The sequence below is a fragment of the Pagrus major genome, chromosome 14 (assembly GCF_040436345.1).
Source record: "Pagrus major chromosome 14, Pma_NU_1.0".
NCBI lineage: Eukaryota > Metazoa > Chordata > Actinopteri > Spariformes > Sparidae > Pagrus > Pagrus major.
In genome coordinates, this window is record NC_133228.1 from 9,201,004 (window position 1) to 9,222,548 (window position 21,545).

A 21,545-nucleotide genomic window follows, 5' to 3' on the forward strand; every position below is an offset into this window, starting at 1 on the left:
GAAATTTGACCCTTTTTTTTAACCTTACATAGCCCGGCTAGTTCAGTCGGTAGAGCATGAGACTCTTAATCTCAGGGTCGTGGGTTCGAGCTCCACGTTGGGCGAGGATATTTTTTGATAAGCTGTCCATTCATCAACTCAATCATCCGTTGGATTTGTGAGGGATGGACACAGATATCACATGTCGACTCTGGGTAACCTGATGCAGTTTCTGACTCACCGCATGCTGGCTGTTAAAGGAAAGCGAACAGCTTACTGTTAGAGTAACTCGGAAGTTTCAGCGTCTGGGTAGCTACCTTGCAACTTGTTGTTTCATGTAGCAATGGGGTTTTACATGGAGAGAGCGTAAGGAAGGGGCGAACAGGCGACAAATGGCAGACTTATGCCAATAGTCTACATTCGTTAAGTTAACCGAGCCTAGCATTTTGTCCATGACAGTTACTGTAGCCTCGAAATTGGACCCTTTTTGGCCGTGTCCGTACAGTTTGCAACAAGGCCAATGCTAGCGGATTCCTTAGAACAATTATAACTTGCCCTATCGAAAGTAATTCCTGAAGATCTCTCTCCATTTTGTCAGATGGTCTTTTTGACTCTCGACTTCCACATCCATGTATGATGTAGCCACGTAGCCTACACCGCGTCATCCTCTGATGAAATTACGGTTCACAAAGTCTAGTTCATTAGCACAAAACAGTTTATCGAAGTGCACCAGTTTCGCATTTTGATATTCTTAATTTTTTGCAAACTTTCAGAAGTCTGTTTGAAATTTGCTTGACATTTAATGGAAACATGGCTGTCCCCCCTTCCATTGCATTCATGTTCCAACATGAACATGTTTGAATCATCTGCCCTCTCAAGTGGTTGCTAGTTTCACCGTTAGCTAGTCACTTTTTTTCCCGCAAACTGCCAACAACCAAGTCTCTTGATTGCTGATGAAACACAGATACCACGTAATATCAGCATCATCATACTACTGGCTAGCCAACATGAAGGTAGAAGGTGGAACTAACTGTCAGAATTCTTACATGGAGATAAACAAAACCATAATTTTGGAGCCAACAATTTCTTTTAAATTATTAACTTACAATCATACTATTGTTTTTAAGGAAATGATATGATTTGTTTACATAATAATGTTATCAATATGACCTTTAAGCATTTTGCAAAGAAAGCTAACACCAAGAAATTCAGCTTGCAAGTAGCTAGGTAGTTCACAGACATGAGGCTTGCCTGGATATGTGGTAATTATTCTCTGTTATGTTAGTATGTCAAAATATATACTAAAAAATGAGTTTTAATTCATTTTTTTCAGTGAATAGCAGTAAGGGATAAAAAATAAAACATTTCTTCCTTTGTTTTACCAAATTATTAGAGGTTAATGGAACAGAACAAAGCTTAAAATTTAATTTTATAGTCATTTTACTTATTAAATAACTTGTTTTAATTAAATTTGTCATACATGAACAGGCTTCTCTTATTTCTCTTGACACTCATTTAACTTTTTAAATATTTGTAAAGTGATTGGCATTAGTTTGGACATACTGCACAGTCAATTACAGTACAGAATAATGTACACTTTAATTTAATTTTAAGGTTACTTATTCACAGTTGCAAATACAAACGAGGCTCATTGGGTTAATTGACAATGAGCAGACATTGTCAGATATAAAAACATCTTCCAATATGCAGTATTGTGAGTTTTATAGCTTAAGTTATTTACAGCCAAACTGCAGGTGCATTGTCTAAAGAACTGCTGAATCACTTATGTTTTGATTAAATGGATTTCTCATTGGTATTTAATTCTTGTCAGTGTGTAAAACTCTCTGAAACAACACTTAGACCAGCATGGGACACTCAAACTGTGGACCGAAACAAGTTTAAACAATGATTTCTGTGTGTTTCAGGGCAGAGTGGTGCTAAATGTGAGACAATTCATTGTATTGACATGGAAAAAACTACCCCAAAACAAACACTGAACCATCCAGTAATTTAAGACAAATTTACAAATAAATTCACAAATCACTGCAGGGTTTTTCAGCCTGTCTGGAGCCTCCATAATCAGAAGAAAACACGTGAAATCTTGTTTGCGTGATATCATAAAATCTTATAATCACATTGGCAGTCTGAGCACGTTTGGCAAGATTGTGAAATATTATTGATCATGGTTCTCATGCTGTGATTCCCTGGACACGCCGTGTATTTCAGGTAAGCTATCAAAATGTAATGGTAAATACTCTTGGCAGGAGGTCAGAAGAGAGAGTACCAGCCCCAAGTTATATTCAGCAACTTTGCTACTGATGCAATTCTGAAATGAAAATTTAATGATCGACGTACACGCGAACAGTCAGCAGCTTCTGGGCTAAGAGAACTGCAGTTATGTCATTTTGTTGTTACCTGCCCATGATGAAAATTATGTTATTCCCCAAAGTAGCACAGGGGATGCCTGATGTGACCCTGGAAGGCAAGGCATTATGGGTAAAAGAGAGGTGAATGCAGTTCAAACACAAACAGAACAAATTGTATTTAGATTGATGCATTTTTTTTATCCATGTGTCCTCAAGAAACACCACAGGAGGAGCATCACAGTTATTTTGTCTGTAAGCTCCTGAACCTTAACTAACCATCTCAAAACATTTTAGCGAAGTAAGAGGTAACAGCTTACGGAGACTTTATTCTGGCATATGTCAGTTTATGCTCTTGATCCAGGGCTTACACAGACAGTAGACTACAGAACAAGATTGAAAATGACTCACCGAGGGAATTGAAGAAATGACTCAGCGACTGTTTGGGTGATTATCTTGCAAATCCTCCTGAAAATGAGTTGCCATTGTTATCATTTACATGAGTGAGTCACTCCCCACACCAGACTCAAAATCAGAGCAAAGACTGACTGCAGCGGTGGAAGAAATAGTCTGATCCTTTACTAAAAGTAGAAATAACATGGTCTAAAAATACTCCATTGTCCACAGTGCAACTTAGCCACTGAGTGACATCACTTGAGGCAATTTATCAGATTACATACAGCTTCCTCTGGAGCCACAAAAGGCTTTATACTAGTGTTTTCACATAGTGGCTCCCCGAGGCCTGTAAACACACTGTGAAACTGGTGGACTTATCCTTTAAGTAACAGCACTTTAGCAGATGTACAGAAGGACTATGATTTGAGCCATATTGAACCATATTATTGCTATAAATTAACAGATAGAATAGATTTATGTTGTGTTTTTATTGCCGTCAGTTGTCCTTAAACGTCTTCTTCAGATTCGGCAAGTGACTCTCACCATATGCACAGGCTTCACTGTGACCCTTTCTCATTAATCCAGCGGATTGAGCTCCGATGACCCAGATTAGGTTTGCCACTCGTGATGCCAGCAGCTTTATGCACACAAATAACATTTAGGGGAAAGACTACATCAGATACAGTGTTGAAGAAGTGAAAGTCAACTTACAGAATGTGTTGATGTTAAATGTTTTGATTGACACAATTGCTTTCATTGCCTCTGAGTCTCACATTTTAACTGCTTTAAAGGTGAAATAAGCAATTCTGGTGAAAGATAGATGATTGTTGTTTCCATATCCAGACACTGATGGTGGGCAGCCGGGTCTGAGCCCCTTCCACTGACTAAACTCAGCTCAACTGATACTTCAACTTTCCTCCGCGTTATATAATAATAATAATAATAATAATAATGATAATAATAATGACACAAAGAGATCATATTTACGACTCTGGAAGCTTTTATTTCTGCTTCTGAGATTAGCATTTTGGGTTTGGCAGCTGATACAACCAGTTAATTATTCAATTAGTTTATCTTAGTTTATTAGTTATTAGTTTATTTTTTTTGAAAAACACTGAAAAAGTTATACTAACTTATTTATGTTGAGCATTTTTTGCTGTGGGTGTATGTATAGCTTCTCAAAGTGACATTTTTGTAAATATATATTTTCATTATTGTTTTTAAGATTAAAAAATGCTGCAAAACTGAGCCTAATAATCTATTTTATATACTGTGTGTTTTGTATCTTTCTTCTTTTAATCTACAATTTGATTAAAGAGCAATGCTGGTGTAATTAATGCATGTGCTCACTTTTTTGATTGCACAGCACACAAACACTCCACCCTTTGCAAACAAAAAGTTTAAAGTGATCCGCCCATGTAAACTGCCTGACTGATCATAGTGATTACAAAGTCTTACACATAGACTGATATGTAATGAAAGATGTTTAATGTGTATTTCAGTCTTTGGAATGATAGAATCAGTAACTATACCACAATTTATTACTAATTAATAACTTCATGAAGAAATGAATGCCTGTCACGCTCTGTAACAAGGCTGTAGTGACCTTCTAATATGTAGATTATAGAAAATAAATCAGCTGTGAGCTCATTTCTATAGGAACCTGACTGCCAAATATTATATTTCAAAGACATTTTAAATTATCTTATCAAATTAAACCAATTTTATTTATATAGCCCAAAATCACAATCACAATGGGAGGAAGTCATGCTATGTGGGGTCGAGGTGAAGTCTGAACAAGTGAGTCTTTTGCGGAAGATGGCGACTCTGCTGTCCTGACATTGGTCGGGAGTTCATTACTATTATTATTAGTAGAAGTCAGAGGACTATTCATAATAATAAGATTATACAAAATATATATTCATGACCACTAATACTGACATTTCAAGTGCTTACCATATACTTACATTCATAAGTATGATTTACACTGGGAACAGTGAGGACATGTCTGATCTTTGTCTGATCTTAAACCCATCAACAAACAAACTCTCTTTGTTTTCATGAGTGAATAAACAAACTCACCTTGACCATATTGTTTTACTTTGTTTATATGTGGCGGACCCTGCCAGCTTTCTAGCTTGAAACAGTGTTCTGGGGACCTTACTGTTATTACATAATGAGTTTTGTTTGTAGTCGGCACCTACAATACGTCACACACCTGGGATTTGTATTTACAATATTTATTTCTTTTCTCTTGCACTCAGAAGCTGTAGGGGGCGCCAAATCGAACAAAACGACATACTGTTGCTTTAAACTGACAATTCATCTGCTGTCAGTGGTGATGTGTTAAGTGGCATTTTCAAGTCCTTTCAATTCTTAAAATTCATCTGACTTCTTATTAGCCGACTAATGTTAGTAGTAGCAGCCTGTTAGAATAAGATAATAATATAAGAATAAAAAGTACTATTTTAATAAGAGATTTGTTTTTTACAGTAAAATGTCAAACATTACAGTTCTGAGTTTGTGAGTGACAGTAAATTAAATTGACTATATTTCAGCTGTGGGGTATTTTGATCACCATTTTTCTCATTTCTGACATTTTACAGACCAAACTGTGAACTGAGGAGAACAATCTGCTGCAGCTCACATGCTGCTTTATCAGCACTTATCAGATAACTGCCAGCATCTTCACCGCCTGCATGGGACACGTGAGAGCAGAGACATACTACAGTACACAGGAGGAGACAGAAATACTACAGTACACAGGAGGAGACAGAAATACTACAGTACACAGGGAGGAGGCAGAAATACTACAGTACACAGGGAGGAGACAGAAATACTACAGTACACAGGGAAGAGAGAGAAATACTACAGTACACAGGAAAGAGACAGAAATACTACAGTACACAGGGAAGAGACAGAGAAATACTACAGTACACAGGGAGGAGACAGAAAAACTACAGTACACAGGGAAGAGACAGAGAAATACTACAGTACACAGGGAGGAGACAGAAATACTACAGTACACAGGAGGAGACAGAGAAATACTACACAGGGAGGAGACAGAAATACTAAAGTACTCAGGGAGGAGACAGAGAAATACTACAGTACACAGGGAGGAGGAGGGTGGATGAGGAGGAGGCTGGTGGAGGAGGAGGAGGAGGAGGGTGGATGAGGAGGAGGGAGGAGGAGGCTGGTGGGTGAGGAGGAGGGGGGAGGGTGGATGAGGAGGAGGGAGGAGGAGGCTGGTGGAGGAGGAGGAGGGAGGAGGGTGGATGAGGAGGAGGCTGGTGGAGGAGGAGGAGGGAGGAGGGTGGATGAGGAGGAGGCTGGTGGAGGAGGAGGAGGGAGGAGGAGGAGGAGGAGGATGTCACCCTGCTGAATGGCTGGTTCAGTCCTCGGGTCTAAAATAGAAGGGGAGGCAGCGCCGCCCTCTGCAGCGCGCGGCAGCTCTACGTCAGGCAGCGGCGCACTCAGGAAATTCAAACACAGCTCGTCCACCGCACAGACACACGCATCTCTCTGCTCCAAGGTCACCGAGCCGGCAGCCTGCACGGGACACACACACACATAAACACACACACTCCACCGTTCCCTCAAAGGTAAGACAGCATTTCATGTGTGTTTATGGCTGACGGCGCTGAAAGACGAGCCGCCGCTGATCACCGGGAGGATTAAGCGGCTCTCGGCGTTGTCGGGGACTCCGCGGTGCGCAGAGATGAGCATGTGCTGCAATGAATGAGAAACATGTGAGGAGAGAGGCTCGGGATGTGTGTGTGTTTGTGTGTGTCCCCGCTGGAAGATTGAATACATTATGTGATGCGTTCAGGAGCCCTTTTTTTAGGAGACAAGTGGGAATCCATGTCCGCGCTGTCCTGGAGGAAAACGATCTGGATAGAAAAGCTCAGTGGTGACATTTCTGGTTGAGTCCATGTAGGCCCTGGGCATTTAGACTGGCTTCATCCGGTCCCTATCCTTACATCAGCAGCATCATATGATCAGGCTGCAGTGTGGGAGAGTCTCTCTGCTGGCTCTTCTCACCTTGTGAGCTCTAGTTTTCCTGATGGGGGTCCAACTTTTACAGGTTTTTGCTCAGGATGACTCCAGGTTATGATGACGAGTCTCTCCCAAAGTAGGTTTGGCACCAGAAGAGGACTCTTGCCTCCTGGTCAGCTGATGAGCAGTAAAAATAACTCCACATGTCACATTGTGCTGGTTTCCTCTGGAAAGTGTACTGTACTTTTTTAATTTTAACGCCAAAACATGGAATCACCAGTTTTCTTTCCCTTCTCTTGCAACTAGTTGCAGTCCAGGAGCATCACACTCACCTTAAAGGTCACACAGGATGACAGTAAGGCAACAGTGCTAAATCATAGTGTAATGAAGAGTCATGAAATCAGAGAACTGACTCAGTGATGTCAGTCTCAAAGCTGGCTAACAATAGCAGCCTCCATAAGCTAATGGTCATACTGGACCAAGTAAGGCTGCATCAGCAGAACCACTGAGTGTATTGAAATGATTCAGGGTTTGTTAAATATCTTCTGTATTGGACTTTTAATGTAAGAGGAAGTCTTTTATCTTATCTCATGTTACATAATCCCGCTTTACAGGTATCTTATTCTCAGTGGCAGTAAAGAGACTTTACAACCAATAAAGATTCAGTCACATCTGAAGGAACAACTTTTTTTATCAGCGAATCAAGACGCTGGTTGGTTGGCACGGAGAAACTTTTTTTTGCTATTCTTATCACATGTCTAACACAAATTAGCCCCCAAATGGAAACTGAGGTTTGATTAAAGGTGCAGTTTGTAGTTTTGGGAATAAATTTTAATCAGAAGATAAAGATCTTCATTGACTTCTTTAAGAACAAACTAAATAAACAAACTCTTTGTTTTCATGACTGAATAAACTGAATAAACAAATGGACCTTAAAGGACAACACAGTCTCATGCTGTTTTAATTTGTTTATATGTGGCGGACCCTGCCACCTTTCTAGCTTCAAACAGTGTTCTGGGACCTTATTCTCCTCTGAGAACAGCTTGTTCATTCACTTATGGAAAAAAATATTTTGTTTGAATTTCCTCTCCAAAACTACACAGTGCCCTTTTAAAGGAATAGTTTGATGTTTTAGGAAATACTTACTCACTCATACTCGCTTTCTTGCTAAGAGGTACATGACAAGATTGACATCACTCTCGTGTGTGTGAGCTAAATATGAATCACAGCCAACAGCCGGTTAGCTTAGCTTAGCATAAAGACAGGAAACTGGGGGGACGCAGCTAGCTCGGCTCGGTCCACAGGTAACAAAACCCGCCTCGCAACACCTAAACTCACTAATTAACACATTATATGTCCTTTGTTCAAGCTTTACACAGACTGAACGACACATTGTGGTTTTATGGGGGGACTCTTTCCTGCACAGGTGCAGTCACTTCCTGTAGCTACGTTAGCTGGTGGTAGTTTATATGTACCGTGCACTCGTGTGAGTTATATCAATCTTCTCATCTAACTCTTAGTAAGAAAGCGAATGGACATATTTTCCAAAATGTCCAACTGCTCCTTTTAAAAAAAGATATTGCAGTTGTTGGGAGCAACACACAGTTTGCATCAGCACTCTGTCAAAGTGAAAATGACAGCTTCCTGTGCATTACTCATCGGTGACAGTGTGTGGTGGAGTCTGCTTGTTGTCAAAGGATGACAGAAGGAGTCCTGGAGCATAGTTTGTTTGCTGTTGTGGAAGATGCGCTCTTTTGTCTGAAGTGGATCTGGTAGTATTTGAGGGAGCTGCTGTGTTTGATGGTCGAGGATGTTACTGATTCTCCTTTTTGTGTTGCTTTCTGGAAAAAGTTAGTAAGTTTGCTCCTAGTGACCTCCATTTTTTTTTTCTAGTTCCTGCCCCTTGTCTGACAGGTGTAACGCTGTCTCTTGTTTCATGTTGTTTCAGTGTCCTTGTGTTAAATGTTGCCCTGCATGTAGTTTCAGTGTGTAAGTAACCTAAACATTCTGTCGTTGTCATTGTCCACACCTTTTGTTTCACTCAAAAGCAGTGGCCTCTCAGATCATGTGGGAAGGAACTTTTTTTTTTTTTTGGCTGACTGTGATGTCATCACTGTTTCATCATCAGGTGTCAAAGGTCGACATTTTTGTCATAATTGAATTTTATTGAGGTTGTATTTGTCTGACCCTGACAGGGCTGTGCTCCTGTGTACCATGTGGACATGAACACATTTCTGAGGAGGTTTTTTTTAGGTCTGGATCAGGTTCCAAGTTCAGGACCTCTCTCCGTGTTCCCTGGGAGAAGTCTGTTGTGGACACAAACCTGCTGTGTGCAAACAGCCCTGCTTGACAGAGCAAGGCATTGTACTCTACCTTCAGAGCCACTCAATAAACCTAACATCCATTCTTCAAGGTTTTTTATTTTAATGATCATAATAAAGGAATCCATGATTAAGATGTTTGGCAACCTTTACTAAAGTTCACTAATAAACTGTATAATTGTCGCTCTGTTTGTTGTGGGAGAACAGCACCCTCCTCCTGTTGTGTAAAGATGTATTCAACAGATTTGCCGCCGAATCTGACCCCATGTCTAACACAATGAGGATTATTGATAACATAAGTAAGTATGGAGACTGATAGAAGCTGATAGACTGATATTCTAAAAATGGGGAGGGCTAAACATCAGAGCATCTTTAAACCTGTCAACATATCAAGGGTTTTAACCAAGAAAATGAGAGCTTAAGTCTTAATTTATCCTGTCTTTTCTTTCAAGATATATTTTTTGCCTTTATTTTAATAGGCAGTCAGGAAATACAGATAGAAGACAGCAACACAGAACCTTTGCTGTAATCAAACCCACAATCATTAAATTCAAAGGTTCACTATGTACTTTTGGAGAAGATATTTTAAACGGAAGAGAAAGATCTTCATTTGCCTAAACAAACAAAATAAACAAACTCTCTTTGTTTTCATGACTGAATAAACTGAATAAACAAACTGACCTTAAAGGACAACACAATGTATACTGTTTTACTTTGTATGCATGTGGCGGACCCTGCCACCTTTCTAGCTTCAAACAGTGTTCTGGGACCGTATTTTCCTCTGAGAGCAGCTTGTTTATTCACTTATGGAAAAAAAAAAAATGTTCCCAGTGTGTATTATTACCTCATAAATATTGTAAATATTAAATTTCTGAGCATGAATTTCTTCTCAATCATTAACTCAAAGACGCTCTGGTACGGTGACCGATTCTACAAACCCAAAGCATCAGTATTTGTTGAGTTGGTAAAGAGACTCAGAAGTCAATTTTTCTTACAAATAGGACGTTTAATTTAAGCATTTTGGGGGATTTGAGATCATATTTAAAGTAGAGCTAACGTATATTGGTGGACATTAGCTAACTGGCAATATATCGGTATATGTCGGCTGATCAGAAACTTCAGTACAGAAATGCCAAACTAGTTTTGAGGTAACTTAGAAATGATGTCATCAATAAAAAGTTTATTTTTTAGCTGTAAAATGTCCCACTTAGTATTTTTGTGTATTTATCGCACAAAGGAGGTAAAAAAATAAATAAATATTCTAGATGTATAATTAAAAGTCCAGGTTTTTCAGGAAAATCTGCTAATTAAATCCCACTTTAAAAGCAGTGAGAAGTTGCTAATTGGAAATTGACAGGGCTTTAATTAAGGACTTTACCTCCCAGAGATCACCTGTCAATCAAACTGTGGGTAAATCTAAGAAGCCTCTTCATTAGATTCATGTTTGATGTGTCTGCCACGGCAGAAACTAAAAATACAGCACTTCTAAACTTTAATTTTAGAAATGACAGCATCAGTGTCACTCATATCACACTGCATATACTGACTTTATAACCTGGCTGCAGCTGGATCTGAGTTCCTTTTTGTGGCATTAACCAGTTCAGTTTAATCTCCAACATCTGTGAAATGCAAGGCATGTGATATTTAACTTCCTTTATATGCAAATATCTACGCAAGTCATGAAATCTGAAGGCTCAACATGTTGAAACAAAGATGTAACAGGGATCAGTGCCTCTGCTCTGACCTTTTTGACGCGTTCAGAGGAGTGGAGCGGGGGGGAGCTTCGGATTGGATGCTGACTGTGGGTGTTGGCAGACCACATGGCAAAGTGAAATGGAAAGACTTCCCAGCGTGCTGTTGGGTCCACAGCGGTGTAGATTTTGGTCAAGGTGATGACTGACTGATCCTTTTTACACTGCAGTGGTTTTTTTCACAAGTACTTAGGAGTATAATGTGTTTTTGTTTTCTGACAGTGACTCAAACCCAAAACAGAATCAATCATCACATTGAGTCTTCAGCTTTGCAGGTGGGGAGAATTACTCTGCGCCGTAGAGGTTTTCCATCCTGCTTTAGCGGTCAGAGGTGTGTTGATGGAAATTTATAGGACAACTTGAAAGTTTTCTAATCAAGGTTTCTTCTCTAGGAACTAGCTCAGGGGCCTGAAAGTGCAGAGGCTGACAATTGAGTAGAAAGGGTATTATAGTCGGAGTGTATTTTATGGGAAGACCCCCTGCCTGGTGGCCTTTTTGATCAGAAAGCAGCTTTGTTTCTCTGGCATTTCTCCCGTTTGCTGGGGCGCGACACCAAGGGCAAGTGTGTTTACTGGATCGTGTGGTGAGATTAGATGTCACTTTGATAAAAGGAACGAAATGTGTGATTCAGTCAACATTTAGAGAGCTGCTGATTGGGTTAATGATAAACTAAGACTAAAACAAAGTGGGTAGTGTTGCTCGAAGGTTACCTCGGAGCTAATCTCGCGTTGCCATAACTGTAAGTCCCATGAGGCTCGGCTGGGGTGGGGGCAGGTGTGGTGAGGGTCATGCTGGGAGCCGCTGACCGTTAAAGGTCAAGTTTCTTATATTCTGACAGCACCTGTTTATCTGAACTGGAGTGATTGAATACTCAACAAATATTATGCTTCAGAAGCAGATCCTGTATTTTCAGAGATAGATGTCATATATCGTATGTAGAGTAAATACTGCGGGAATGATGTGGTCGTGTTCACACGCCAGCACCTGTCAATCAGCTCACCTTCTGTTGTCCTTCACTGCAGTTTGAGTCCTACAGGGCTCACAAAAGCCCACATTAAGAGACGATTATTCACGATCACCCCCTGACGCTGGCCTATCAGTGAAAGTAGAATGAAGTATTTTTCTTCCTCTGAATGGCACCTTTGCGGTCTTTTCTTCCTACTTTAATAGCCACTCAAGGCTGGCTCTAAAAAGTGTATTGAATTCTGAAAGGTCCCAATTTCTCTTCTAATTTCAATTATCTTCCCACACCAGGATTTTATAATTAACATCATATAAAGATACACATTTATTGTACAAATTCAAGTGGAATTTGAGAATTATTGCTTCAGTTAAAGAGATATTAAGGCTTAAAGCTGCACAAGTTTTATATTGACAGTGGATCAAATGACTATGTTTAATGTGAACAGAGTCGACTGTAGGAATCTGCACTTCCTGTCAGCTCTATGGAGCGTTCTAGCATCTTTCAGCGTATTGTTTTGTTTTTGCGGCCTACAGCTTCACTGTTTTGGTTCAGTCTCACGGCTCTCGTTAGCATCATTTCTATGCACGTAGCTATTTTCAACAAAAAACAAACAAACACTTGTTTACACCAACTCTGCACTATCTGAGCAAGCAAATGGAACATGTTAGCCACTAGCTTGTGAGCATAGTGTAGCATTGGCAACTGAATAGTTGAGTTGGTGGTTGGAGAACAGAACCAACAGGAAATGTACGCTAGTGTTGCTTCCTGTCTGCTTAATGCGTCAGTGGGCAACAGTTTGCCAACATGTTAACCACAGTGTTTCCCACACATAGACTTTAGCTGAGCGTCAATATGATGAGATTAAACCTGTAAGGTTTGGAGCTTGTTTTCTTGACAGGCTGCAGCAAGTTTAAGAAACCTACCAGCCGCTTATCAGCTCTACGTAAGTGAGTTGTGGTTGTCCCCAGCCTCTCGTATTAATAGCGACGCCCATCTATGCCTCCTGTACTGAAACTCTTCTGAAATACAACACTCAGCTTGGCCCATGTTGTGAATTAAACCTGAGAGCCTGTGTCTGTCCATGATACAAAGAAAGCAGCCTCTTAGGCTTTCTGCCAGAGTGCTAAGTAAAGTCCTTGGAGGGGACACACTCTCTCTCTCTCTCTCTCTCTCTCTCTCTCTCTCTCTCTCTCTCTCTCTCTCTCTCTCTCTCTCTCTCTCTCTCTCTCTCTCTCTCTCTCTCACACACACACACACACACACACACACACACACACACACACACACACACACACACACACACACACACACACACACACACACACACACGGACAAACACAGTCCAGTCTTGCAGTCCAGAACTATGTAACCCAGTCTGATGAGCCTTTGGCAGTTGGATGATTCGATTATGGAAACACTATTTTGGTTCCTGGACTCCCGCCTTCTCCATGCTGTTGTGTGAGAAGGTTCACCAAGGTGAAGGCGACCGGTCAACTCAAGTACATGCAGGGGACGCTGGACCAAAACAGACTATGCACTCGGCCCAGCAAAACACAAGGACAATGGTTGTTTTTTTTTGTGTGTGTGTCTCCATGGTTCACATGGATCTTTTTACCACCTGCTCCTAAAATGGGAGGTCTTCTGCTGTTCATTGTGGATATTTAGGAAATGTCTTTGTGTTCTTTTGTTCCTTGTGAATGAATTGTAGTCTTTGCTTTTGGCACTTGAGCAATCAGTTAATCAGATTAATCAATGTATTTTCTTTTCAGCCATGCTAGCAAATGTGGTTCTAGGGATCAAAATACCTGTTTGCCAGTCCACCACTTGTATAAACATTCAGCTTTACTTAGTGTCGAATGCTAATTGGCAAATGTTAGCATGCTAACACACTAAAATAAGATACTGTGAATGGTTTACATTATACCTGCTCAACATTTGCATGTTAGCATTGTCATTGTGAGCATGTTTGAATGCTTACATTAGCATTTAGCTCAAAGCACAGCTATTCCTACAGCCTCACAGAGCAGCTAGCATGGCCATAAACTCTATACAATAGGTATAGGTAATAACACTATCAAGTATCAAAAAATGTCTTGTCATACGATACCAAATTTCAATACCTTTTTAAGAGATAATCTCATCAGCGTCAGTAAACCAATGAGTATGCAGCATGCTGGTCGTGCCAAGATCTAATAGTGCTGGTGATTGGCTGTCTCGAGGCGTGCAGGAAAAACACCAGGTTATGTCCAGAGACAGGCTCACCACGTGTATGTGTAACGGGGTCTTTTGTTAAACCGGATTTCATAAAATTGGCATCACATAGTTAAACTTTTGCACACCTGTGGATCGGCAGGTGCGCAGGAGAAGATCAAGGATTAATTGAAACATTAAACCTTGTTTCTCAGGGGTCTAAATGATGACCTTATTCTTAATGTGATGTTCAGAGATGGTCTGTTCTGTGATGAGATCATCTTAGTAATGATTATTTCAGTCAAAGCCATCTTCCAAAGTGTATTTTTTCTATATATTTTAATTCTCCATCATATGATCGTCTCATGCTATATTTTGTCTTCATCAGCTTCTTGATAGCCGAGATTTGTACATATATTTTTGCCTACTTCTATGTCCAACCAACTTTGCATTATTATATTCATCTTGTTAGGCTATTTTTATCGTGAACATGCATGTTTTGATTGATATATATATACATTTTTGATGTCCAGCATACGTATCTTTACTGCACTAAGTGTAGTTTTATGCTTTAAAATAATTTTCTTCCATTTCACATCTGTTACTGCAGTAATGGTGTGTACCTCTTTACTGTTACTGAACGCAGCATGTGTAGACATCGATGATAACGTGTGGCTTTGTGGGCTGTGTGTATACACTGTGTAAGATGAGAAAATAAATCGTGGTATTTTATGATGAAAACGATGATCTGGCCCCGAAGTGACACGCCAAACATCCACCAGGGCTGAGGGTTGTTGAGAGGAATAAAGGCATGCTTGCTTGTAGCTGCTGACCTTCAATGTTTAAGCGGAGAAGAAGAATTCCTTAAGGGAGCAATAAAATTGTACTATTACCACACAGATTTGGAACATAGTCCACCCAAAATTATATATAAGCTATTTCCTGTGGGTGTGGCTCCCAACAAATCAGACCGCAGACACTTTGGTGGGTTCAATTGACTTGGTCCTCACTTGTGTTTTAGTATGCAGTTAAGAACAGGCCGGCTGTGAACGCTGCTTGCCTGTCACTCCTTTGTCCGGTGCTGTTTTAGTCAGTGTTGTCAGGTGAAGGACGCGACGGAGACGGCGAATGATGAGGATCTGGGCTTCCAAAGCAAAGACGGAGTGTTGACATTGCAGTGACTCAGAAGTGACTTTGCTTTGTTGGACTTCTTATGTACTTAAACGGTCGATCATAAACCAAATTCGTCGAGCTTGTCTGAAAGTTTGCCTTCTTCCTCTCCTCAGCTGCTCCCTTTTGGTCAATCAGTTTGGAGCTTCATATTCGAACCCATCATCTTAAGCTGCTTACGAGTTCTGCGGCTCGCTCGTGCATCGTCCGCACGTTCAATCAATCAAAACCAGTATCTACATTGAGTGCTGCTGCGGGCAGCCTGTAATCTGATTAGCATGGATTAGACCACTGTATAGAACTCTGGGAAAAAAAGGCATAATCTCTAACTTTGATTAAAGGGGCAATACAAGGGATATACATAGAGGATTATATATTTCCATTCAGCAGGCCGGTTTTAGCAGCTAAGTTAGAGGTGTTTTGTTAGTATTCAAAACCAGCCTCAGCAAAATCTCTGTAATACATACATAATGTTTGTAAAAATGTCATAATCAATAATAAAGAAGTCTTCAGAATCATCAATGAAGAAGGTGGATGAGAAAATAACACTGAATTATTCGTTCAAACCCAACAAGTGAGCTGTTGGCCTCCGTACAGGCCGACAGCTTCTCCTTCATATCTGTATTTCTTCGACGTGATGAAACTCTCTAGATTTATATACGTTTTTAAAAACATGGCAAATGCTTTTAATGGCACAGCGGTGAGTCATCTCACTAATGACTTCCTGCTAAATCGTAGTGTAGAACTCAGTGTGTGTTTCTACAACAGTGCAACCTGATCTGGCGAGAGTGGCAACAAGGAAGGAGAGTGACATTATTTATTGATGTTGGAAGGTGATTGTCACGTGTCATTGACAGACATTCTTAAGACTGAAGTGTCCCTTTTAAGGATTTGATGTTCTTGAATTAGGCTTGCTGCTGTAAAATGTAATCTTGCACACACATTACCCAGTGCTGGTTGTTACTTGTCAGCAACAGAAGCACCAAAGCTTCAAAGGACCTCAGTTATGCTTTCAGAAAATTCAACCTGAGATACAGCACTTCCAAAGCGAAGCCATTCACACACTGATGGAACAGCCATTAACTGACAATAAGGGCGTTGGCATTAGAGGAATACCTCAAAGGTGTAACCCAAAGTTGCAGTTTCTTTAAGTAGTAAATTGTCTTGGGAGAGGTTGGAGGAGGGGTGTTGCTTGTTGCTTTGGTGGGACAGATGAATGGCAGGAGGCTGAGGTATGTTTGCCTGCAGGTCATAGTGCTGAGAAAATAGTTTGGCTTGACCAGCCAGGGGGAAGATGTAATCTTCTGTTACCCTGACAGAGGTCTGGTGACTTGTACCAGCAACTATCTTTGCTTCAGGCTCTTTTTGAATGATTGATGACTATAAACAACAATAACCTATTGCTCTGTTGACCATTCAGTTTGTATTGTGTGTGTGTGTGTGTGTGTGTGTGTCTTTTTCCACTGAAACACTTGTCTTGTGCTTATTTTCGAATGCAGCGGGGCTCATGATTTACACTCGTGCTAAGTAATTGGAAATCTCATTTCACGTGTTCAAGTGGTATGTAACAGCTGGTCCATATTGAAATGCGGTAAAAAGTGCAGCTGCAACAAATAACTGATTAATGAATAAGTTGATCAACATGAAATTAATCAACAAATTTAAATAGTTTTAGTCATTGAAATGCAGAACATGTGTTTGTTTCAGCTTCTGTGTCAGGTATGATGGTAAGCTTAAAGGATAAGTTCACCCAGAAAAAAATTCAGTCATTTTCTACTCACCCCTACGCCAGTGGACTGTCGGTTGAAGTTTCGTAGTCCACAGAACATTTCTGGGGCTTCAAAGCAAAACAGCGTTGCAGCATTTTACTAAACAACTGAAGTAGATGGGGACTTGTCTTTTAACTTAAAAAAATAACCCAAGAGACCCCCCAAAATGGCTCCATACAGCTCGTCCGCTGTCATCCAAGTCTCCAGAAGCCCCGATGTCCCAACTCGATTTGAAAAGACATTATTTACACCCTTTTTTAAGCAGAAATCTTCATTGTAGCTGCTATGCTAAAAGTGTTAGCACGCACCCTGTCTGAAATGGGCACACAAGCTTGACTGCATGTCGAAGTGTGTAAATAATGTCTTTTCTAATCAATTTGGGGCTCTCAGGGACTTGGATTGCATTAGAAGAGTGCTGCAAAGCTGTTTTGCTGTAATGCTCCAGAAATGTTTCATGGACTACAACACTTCCCCCGACTTTCCACTAGCATGGGGGTGAGTAGATAATGACTGAATTTTCATTTCTGGATGAACTTCTCCTTTTATATCTTTGGGTGTTGGAACGTGGTCGAATGAAACAAGCCGTGACATTTAATACACAAAACAGCAAATCAAGTGTGAGCCTAGACTTGCTTTTTACATCATCCTTAATTCATCTGTATACAGACATTGCATCCACTTTGGCTGTTGTTGTTGTTCAGTAGCACTGGGATGCTGTGATGGGAGCCCCAAAGAGAAGAAAAGCTCTTCACATTTAGCTGCATCATTGATAAAGAATTCTGATGTATATTGTTCCAAATGGAAAACAACCTACTTAAACTCTAAAAGTGATTTTAGGGAGCAACACTATGTCACTTTAAAGTGATTCTGGAGAAAGATAGTCGATCATCGAGTCTCATGCACACATCCCCAAATACTGAAGCTTTTGTCTGGCTTTTCCATCCATAGTTTGACCTTGCTGACATCAGGCTGCGTCACTGATGATATTCCACTCTTCTGTGTTTATGGTTTAACAGAGTGAGTACTACAACCATGTGAAGTAACCTGCCCTTGGTGTGTAAAATCAGTGGCGTGCCCCTTTAACTCGTCTCTGTTTTGCTTGTTGTCGCAATCACCTGTGGCGGTTATTTCACAGCCTTATTTGTTGAACCGCGTCCAGCCTTTTTTAATCTCAAATAAATGCTGCTGCGCAAACATGAGGGAACACGTTTCAATCTTCCACTGGCTGCTCGTGTCTGTGAGACCAAACCGGCTGCCCCTCATCTCAGTGTGCAGCTAATTATATAGCTGCAAATTAGTCCCGGCTGATTAGAAAAGGTGAAGCTACACGAGGTTACTGTGCACTATTATGTGTCTGTGAGTGCGTTTGTGTGTGTTTCTCCAGCTCATGAAAAGAAATTCAACAGGGTGAAGTGTGACTGTGGACAGTCATAGCCCTTGTGTTTGTAATTAGGGTGTGTTTACATTGTAAACAGAAGCACCTGGTTTTACTACTACGCTCCTCTCAGCTGACAGCCGTCGCCCTGTTTCCATTACCATGTGAGAGCAGGGGGGGGGGGCGGGCTCAAGGTGAACACTGGGCGGGGCGGCCTGGTCGCTCAGGTAGAGTGAGTACATTTCCTCTGCATGATTGATAGTGTGTGTGTGTGTGTGTGTGTGTTGGCATGACTTCTCCAGGATATGGACCTCTGGTATGTCCTTCTCCCTTCACGTGTCACATGACTGCTGGCAGTTGTTCACATAAATGACAGAGAGGACAAAGCTTTTGACCTCCATTATAATCCCACAGCCGTCTGTATACTGTCAATATGAGCTGCAGCTGGTGGTCTGATTCATGTATATATTGTCAGTTATGATCTGCGACTTTTTCCTATAAACAACTGCTCAGGTTCAGCTTAATTTATTTTCTATCCCGGAGGACTTTAGAGAGAAGAGGTAAAAGCCTGACTGAATCGGACTAATCGATAATCAATCGCAGGACAAAATGAAGTGAAATACGCGACAGAATGCTGGTGTTAAGTTTTGCTTGCTGAATTTTAATTTCCTCTCTGTCTTCTCCTCTGTGGTTGCAGTGAACAGTCAGCGTTGAGGTGGGCCAGTGATGGCGCCCCCAGCCACAAGTCCCCTCGCCGTGCCCCCACCAGACGGCGGTTGGGGGTGGGCTGTGGTGCTCGCATCTTTCATCTCCATCGGCTTCTCGTACGCTTTCCCCAAGGCCATCACCGTCTTCTTCAAGGACATCCAGGTCATCTTCGATGCCTCCTACAGTCAGATCGCATGGATCTCCTCCATCATGCTGGCGGTCATGTACGCTGCAGGTGAGTCGGCGGTCGTTTTTTTACCTTCAACTCGATTCAAAGTCACACTCACAGCTGAACTTCCTGTGAAACAAACTTTATATAATCATACTGCTGCTATTTGAGAAACGTCTTCCAAATGGCAACAGCTGACTGAAATCTGAGAGCTGGTGATGCGAGGAGACCGACTGGAGAACATCATACCCGCTCAGCGTTAGCCATCAACCATTAGTGATTTAAATTGTCTGTCCCTTCATAACGATAAACATTTGGGAGGACACATTGTGCTGTTAAGTTTCTGTTTCAGTCGGAAAGTAGAAGCTAGCAAGCTGAGTTCACTAACTTCTCACTGAAGCCCAGCAAGCCTAGCATGTAGGGGGAATCAAAACGTTTTGGCTTTGCTGTCATGTCATCTGTCTTTATAAGGACATTTATCACTATACATAAGAGGTGTCTAGCTGGCTGGAAGCTGTCTTGCTTTCATGGCTCCAGCGTGGTGACGGCTAATGACCGTACAACCAAAACCCACAGCAGCCAATTATTTCTGTATCCTCAACACATCCTCAGCCTTAAATCTCAACTACACAAAACAAAGATGAGTCTGTAAGCATCGCCTCAAAACATCGGTTCCCAGGCTCTGTGGCTGTTGATGTAATCAAATTGTAGTGCCCGTCCATACGGATACTGCGGCGATCAAATAACCTTAGAACACTAACATAGACGGCACTGTTATTGTAGAAAATGAATTTAACTGTCTTCTTTAGTGCACAACAAGTCGAAACAGACACAAAGGATACATACTTTTATTTCAGTTCTTGTTTGTCTACTCTGCAAACAGGAAATCGGCTTATTCAAAAGTGTTAAGGTGGCTAACGCAGCTTCAATTATGTATGATAACAATTGATCACCCCAGTAGGACAAAGGAGCTCTAATCCAGTTCATCTATTATAACTGTGATCCTCCAACTCACCATATTAACCTGCTTTCAGGGGAATCTCTTACAGATTTCGTTTTGTCACATGTTGGATTACCTTTGTTTGAAGGAGGCGGTGCGTAGTTTTCTCAGCAGACGTTACACTCAGAGGGCCAGAAAGTATGATGACGCACACTGGATTCAGACTCATGCAAGAGTTTGGTCCTGTGGTGCTCTCATTGGATTCACGTGTTTTGGGTTTTTACTGCGTAAAAGATGCAGAAAGAATTAACAGGATAGAGACTGAAGGGGGTTGTGTCATCAGATCATGACCTGGATTTGAGCTCACGGGATGCAGGCACGGTGTCACATGCTGAGCCTCCAGATAACCAGAAAAGCACCATGTTATGATGACAAGCCAAAGCAACAAATTCAGAAATATATAAATTTCCAATAGAAGAAAATAAGCACATATAAATTGAAATGGGGATTTTGAATGATTTGTTCTGCTGCATACTTGCATAAATAAAATAATACCAAGGAGCTCAAACACTAATTTAAGATAGGAAGGCAAATCTTGAAACAGTGATACATTGCTCCACATGGTCTTCCACTGCTTGTTGAATGAAGGGTTTGAAGGGTCAGAATATGTTTCCAGCAGGTCGTTTTTCTCCACCATATTGCTGCGATCACCTGCTGTAGTTCTCGACTTTGGCTCCGGCCCTGCAGCCTTCTGCTTGGCAGTGCCACGGCTGCCATCTGTCCACGCTGTAATCCTCCTGTCACTCGATCTACTGCTGTTGTCACCATCTGCACCGGTCAACAGCAGGCCTGGAAAGCTCATTTCCTGTGTCGTACAGTGCAGCTTCCCACAAGAACAGACACAGATTTAGTGAAGGTTTAGATCAGACTCACTTATTATAACTGAAGATTTTAATACAATGATGTCGCAGAAGGTGAAAAATAATATTGCTTCATATTTAAGGATTTTAGTTAGGTGTTGTATCGTGGACATAAAAAACAGCAGCAGACACTGGTGAATAAATCCATTCTATTAAAGCCGTTATTATCTAGTTTAAGATAGACTGGTATCAGCATATGTTTTGACCGATAAGTAGCAAGAAATGTCAGTAGATAAATGCCAAAGACTACGTGTAAGGTCATTAACAGACATTGGGCCTCGTTCCAGAATCACCTGTATAAACAGATACCTCCCTGCGTAAGTACAACAGGGTTTTCATTAGAAATGAACTGGTGCTGGTCCAGTGTCCTTGAAGGTTTCCATGCTGCAAATCTTATCTATTTATTGAGCTTAAACTTTACACTGTTGAGACCAAAAGCATCACCGACCCAAAGATCTGGGAACTAGACAATCAAATATCTTTCTCTAGAATCGCCTACCCCACCTTTAAAGGAGCACTACGTAACAGTTTGTA

At 41.0% G+C, this 21,545-nt stretch overlaps 1 protein-coding gene and 1 non-coding gene across 2 annotated transcripts in view; both read left to right on the plus strand.

The window, feature by feature from the left end:
* Nucleotides 1-31: 31 nt before the first annotated feature.
* Nucleotides 32-104, plus strand: trnak-cuu (transfer RNA lysine (anticodon CUU)). The gene has a single exon. It is a non-coding gene; the product is annotated as a tRNA-Lys (tRNA).
* A 6,132-nt stretch (nucleotides 105-6,236) lies between these two features.
* LOC141008376 (monocarboxylate transporter 2-like) overlaps nucleotides 6,237-21,545 on the plus strand; it is a 28,773-nt gene continuing 13,464 nt past the window's right edge. The window contains exons 1-2 of the mRNA XM_073480710.1: nucleotides 6,237-6,340; nucleotides 18,972-19,217. Of these exons, the coding sequence (XP_073336811.1) occupies nucleotides 19,001-19,217 (217 nt within the window). The 5' untranslated portion in view covers nucleotides 6,237-6,340; nucleotides 18,972-19,000. The remainder of the gene's footprint in view (nucleotides 6,341-18,971; nucleotides 19,218-21,545) is intronic.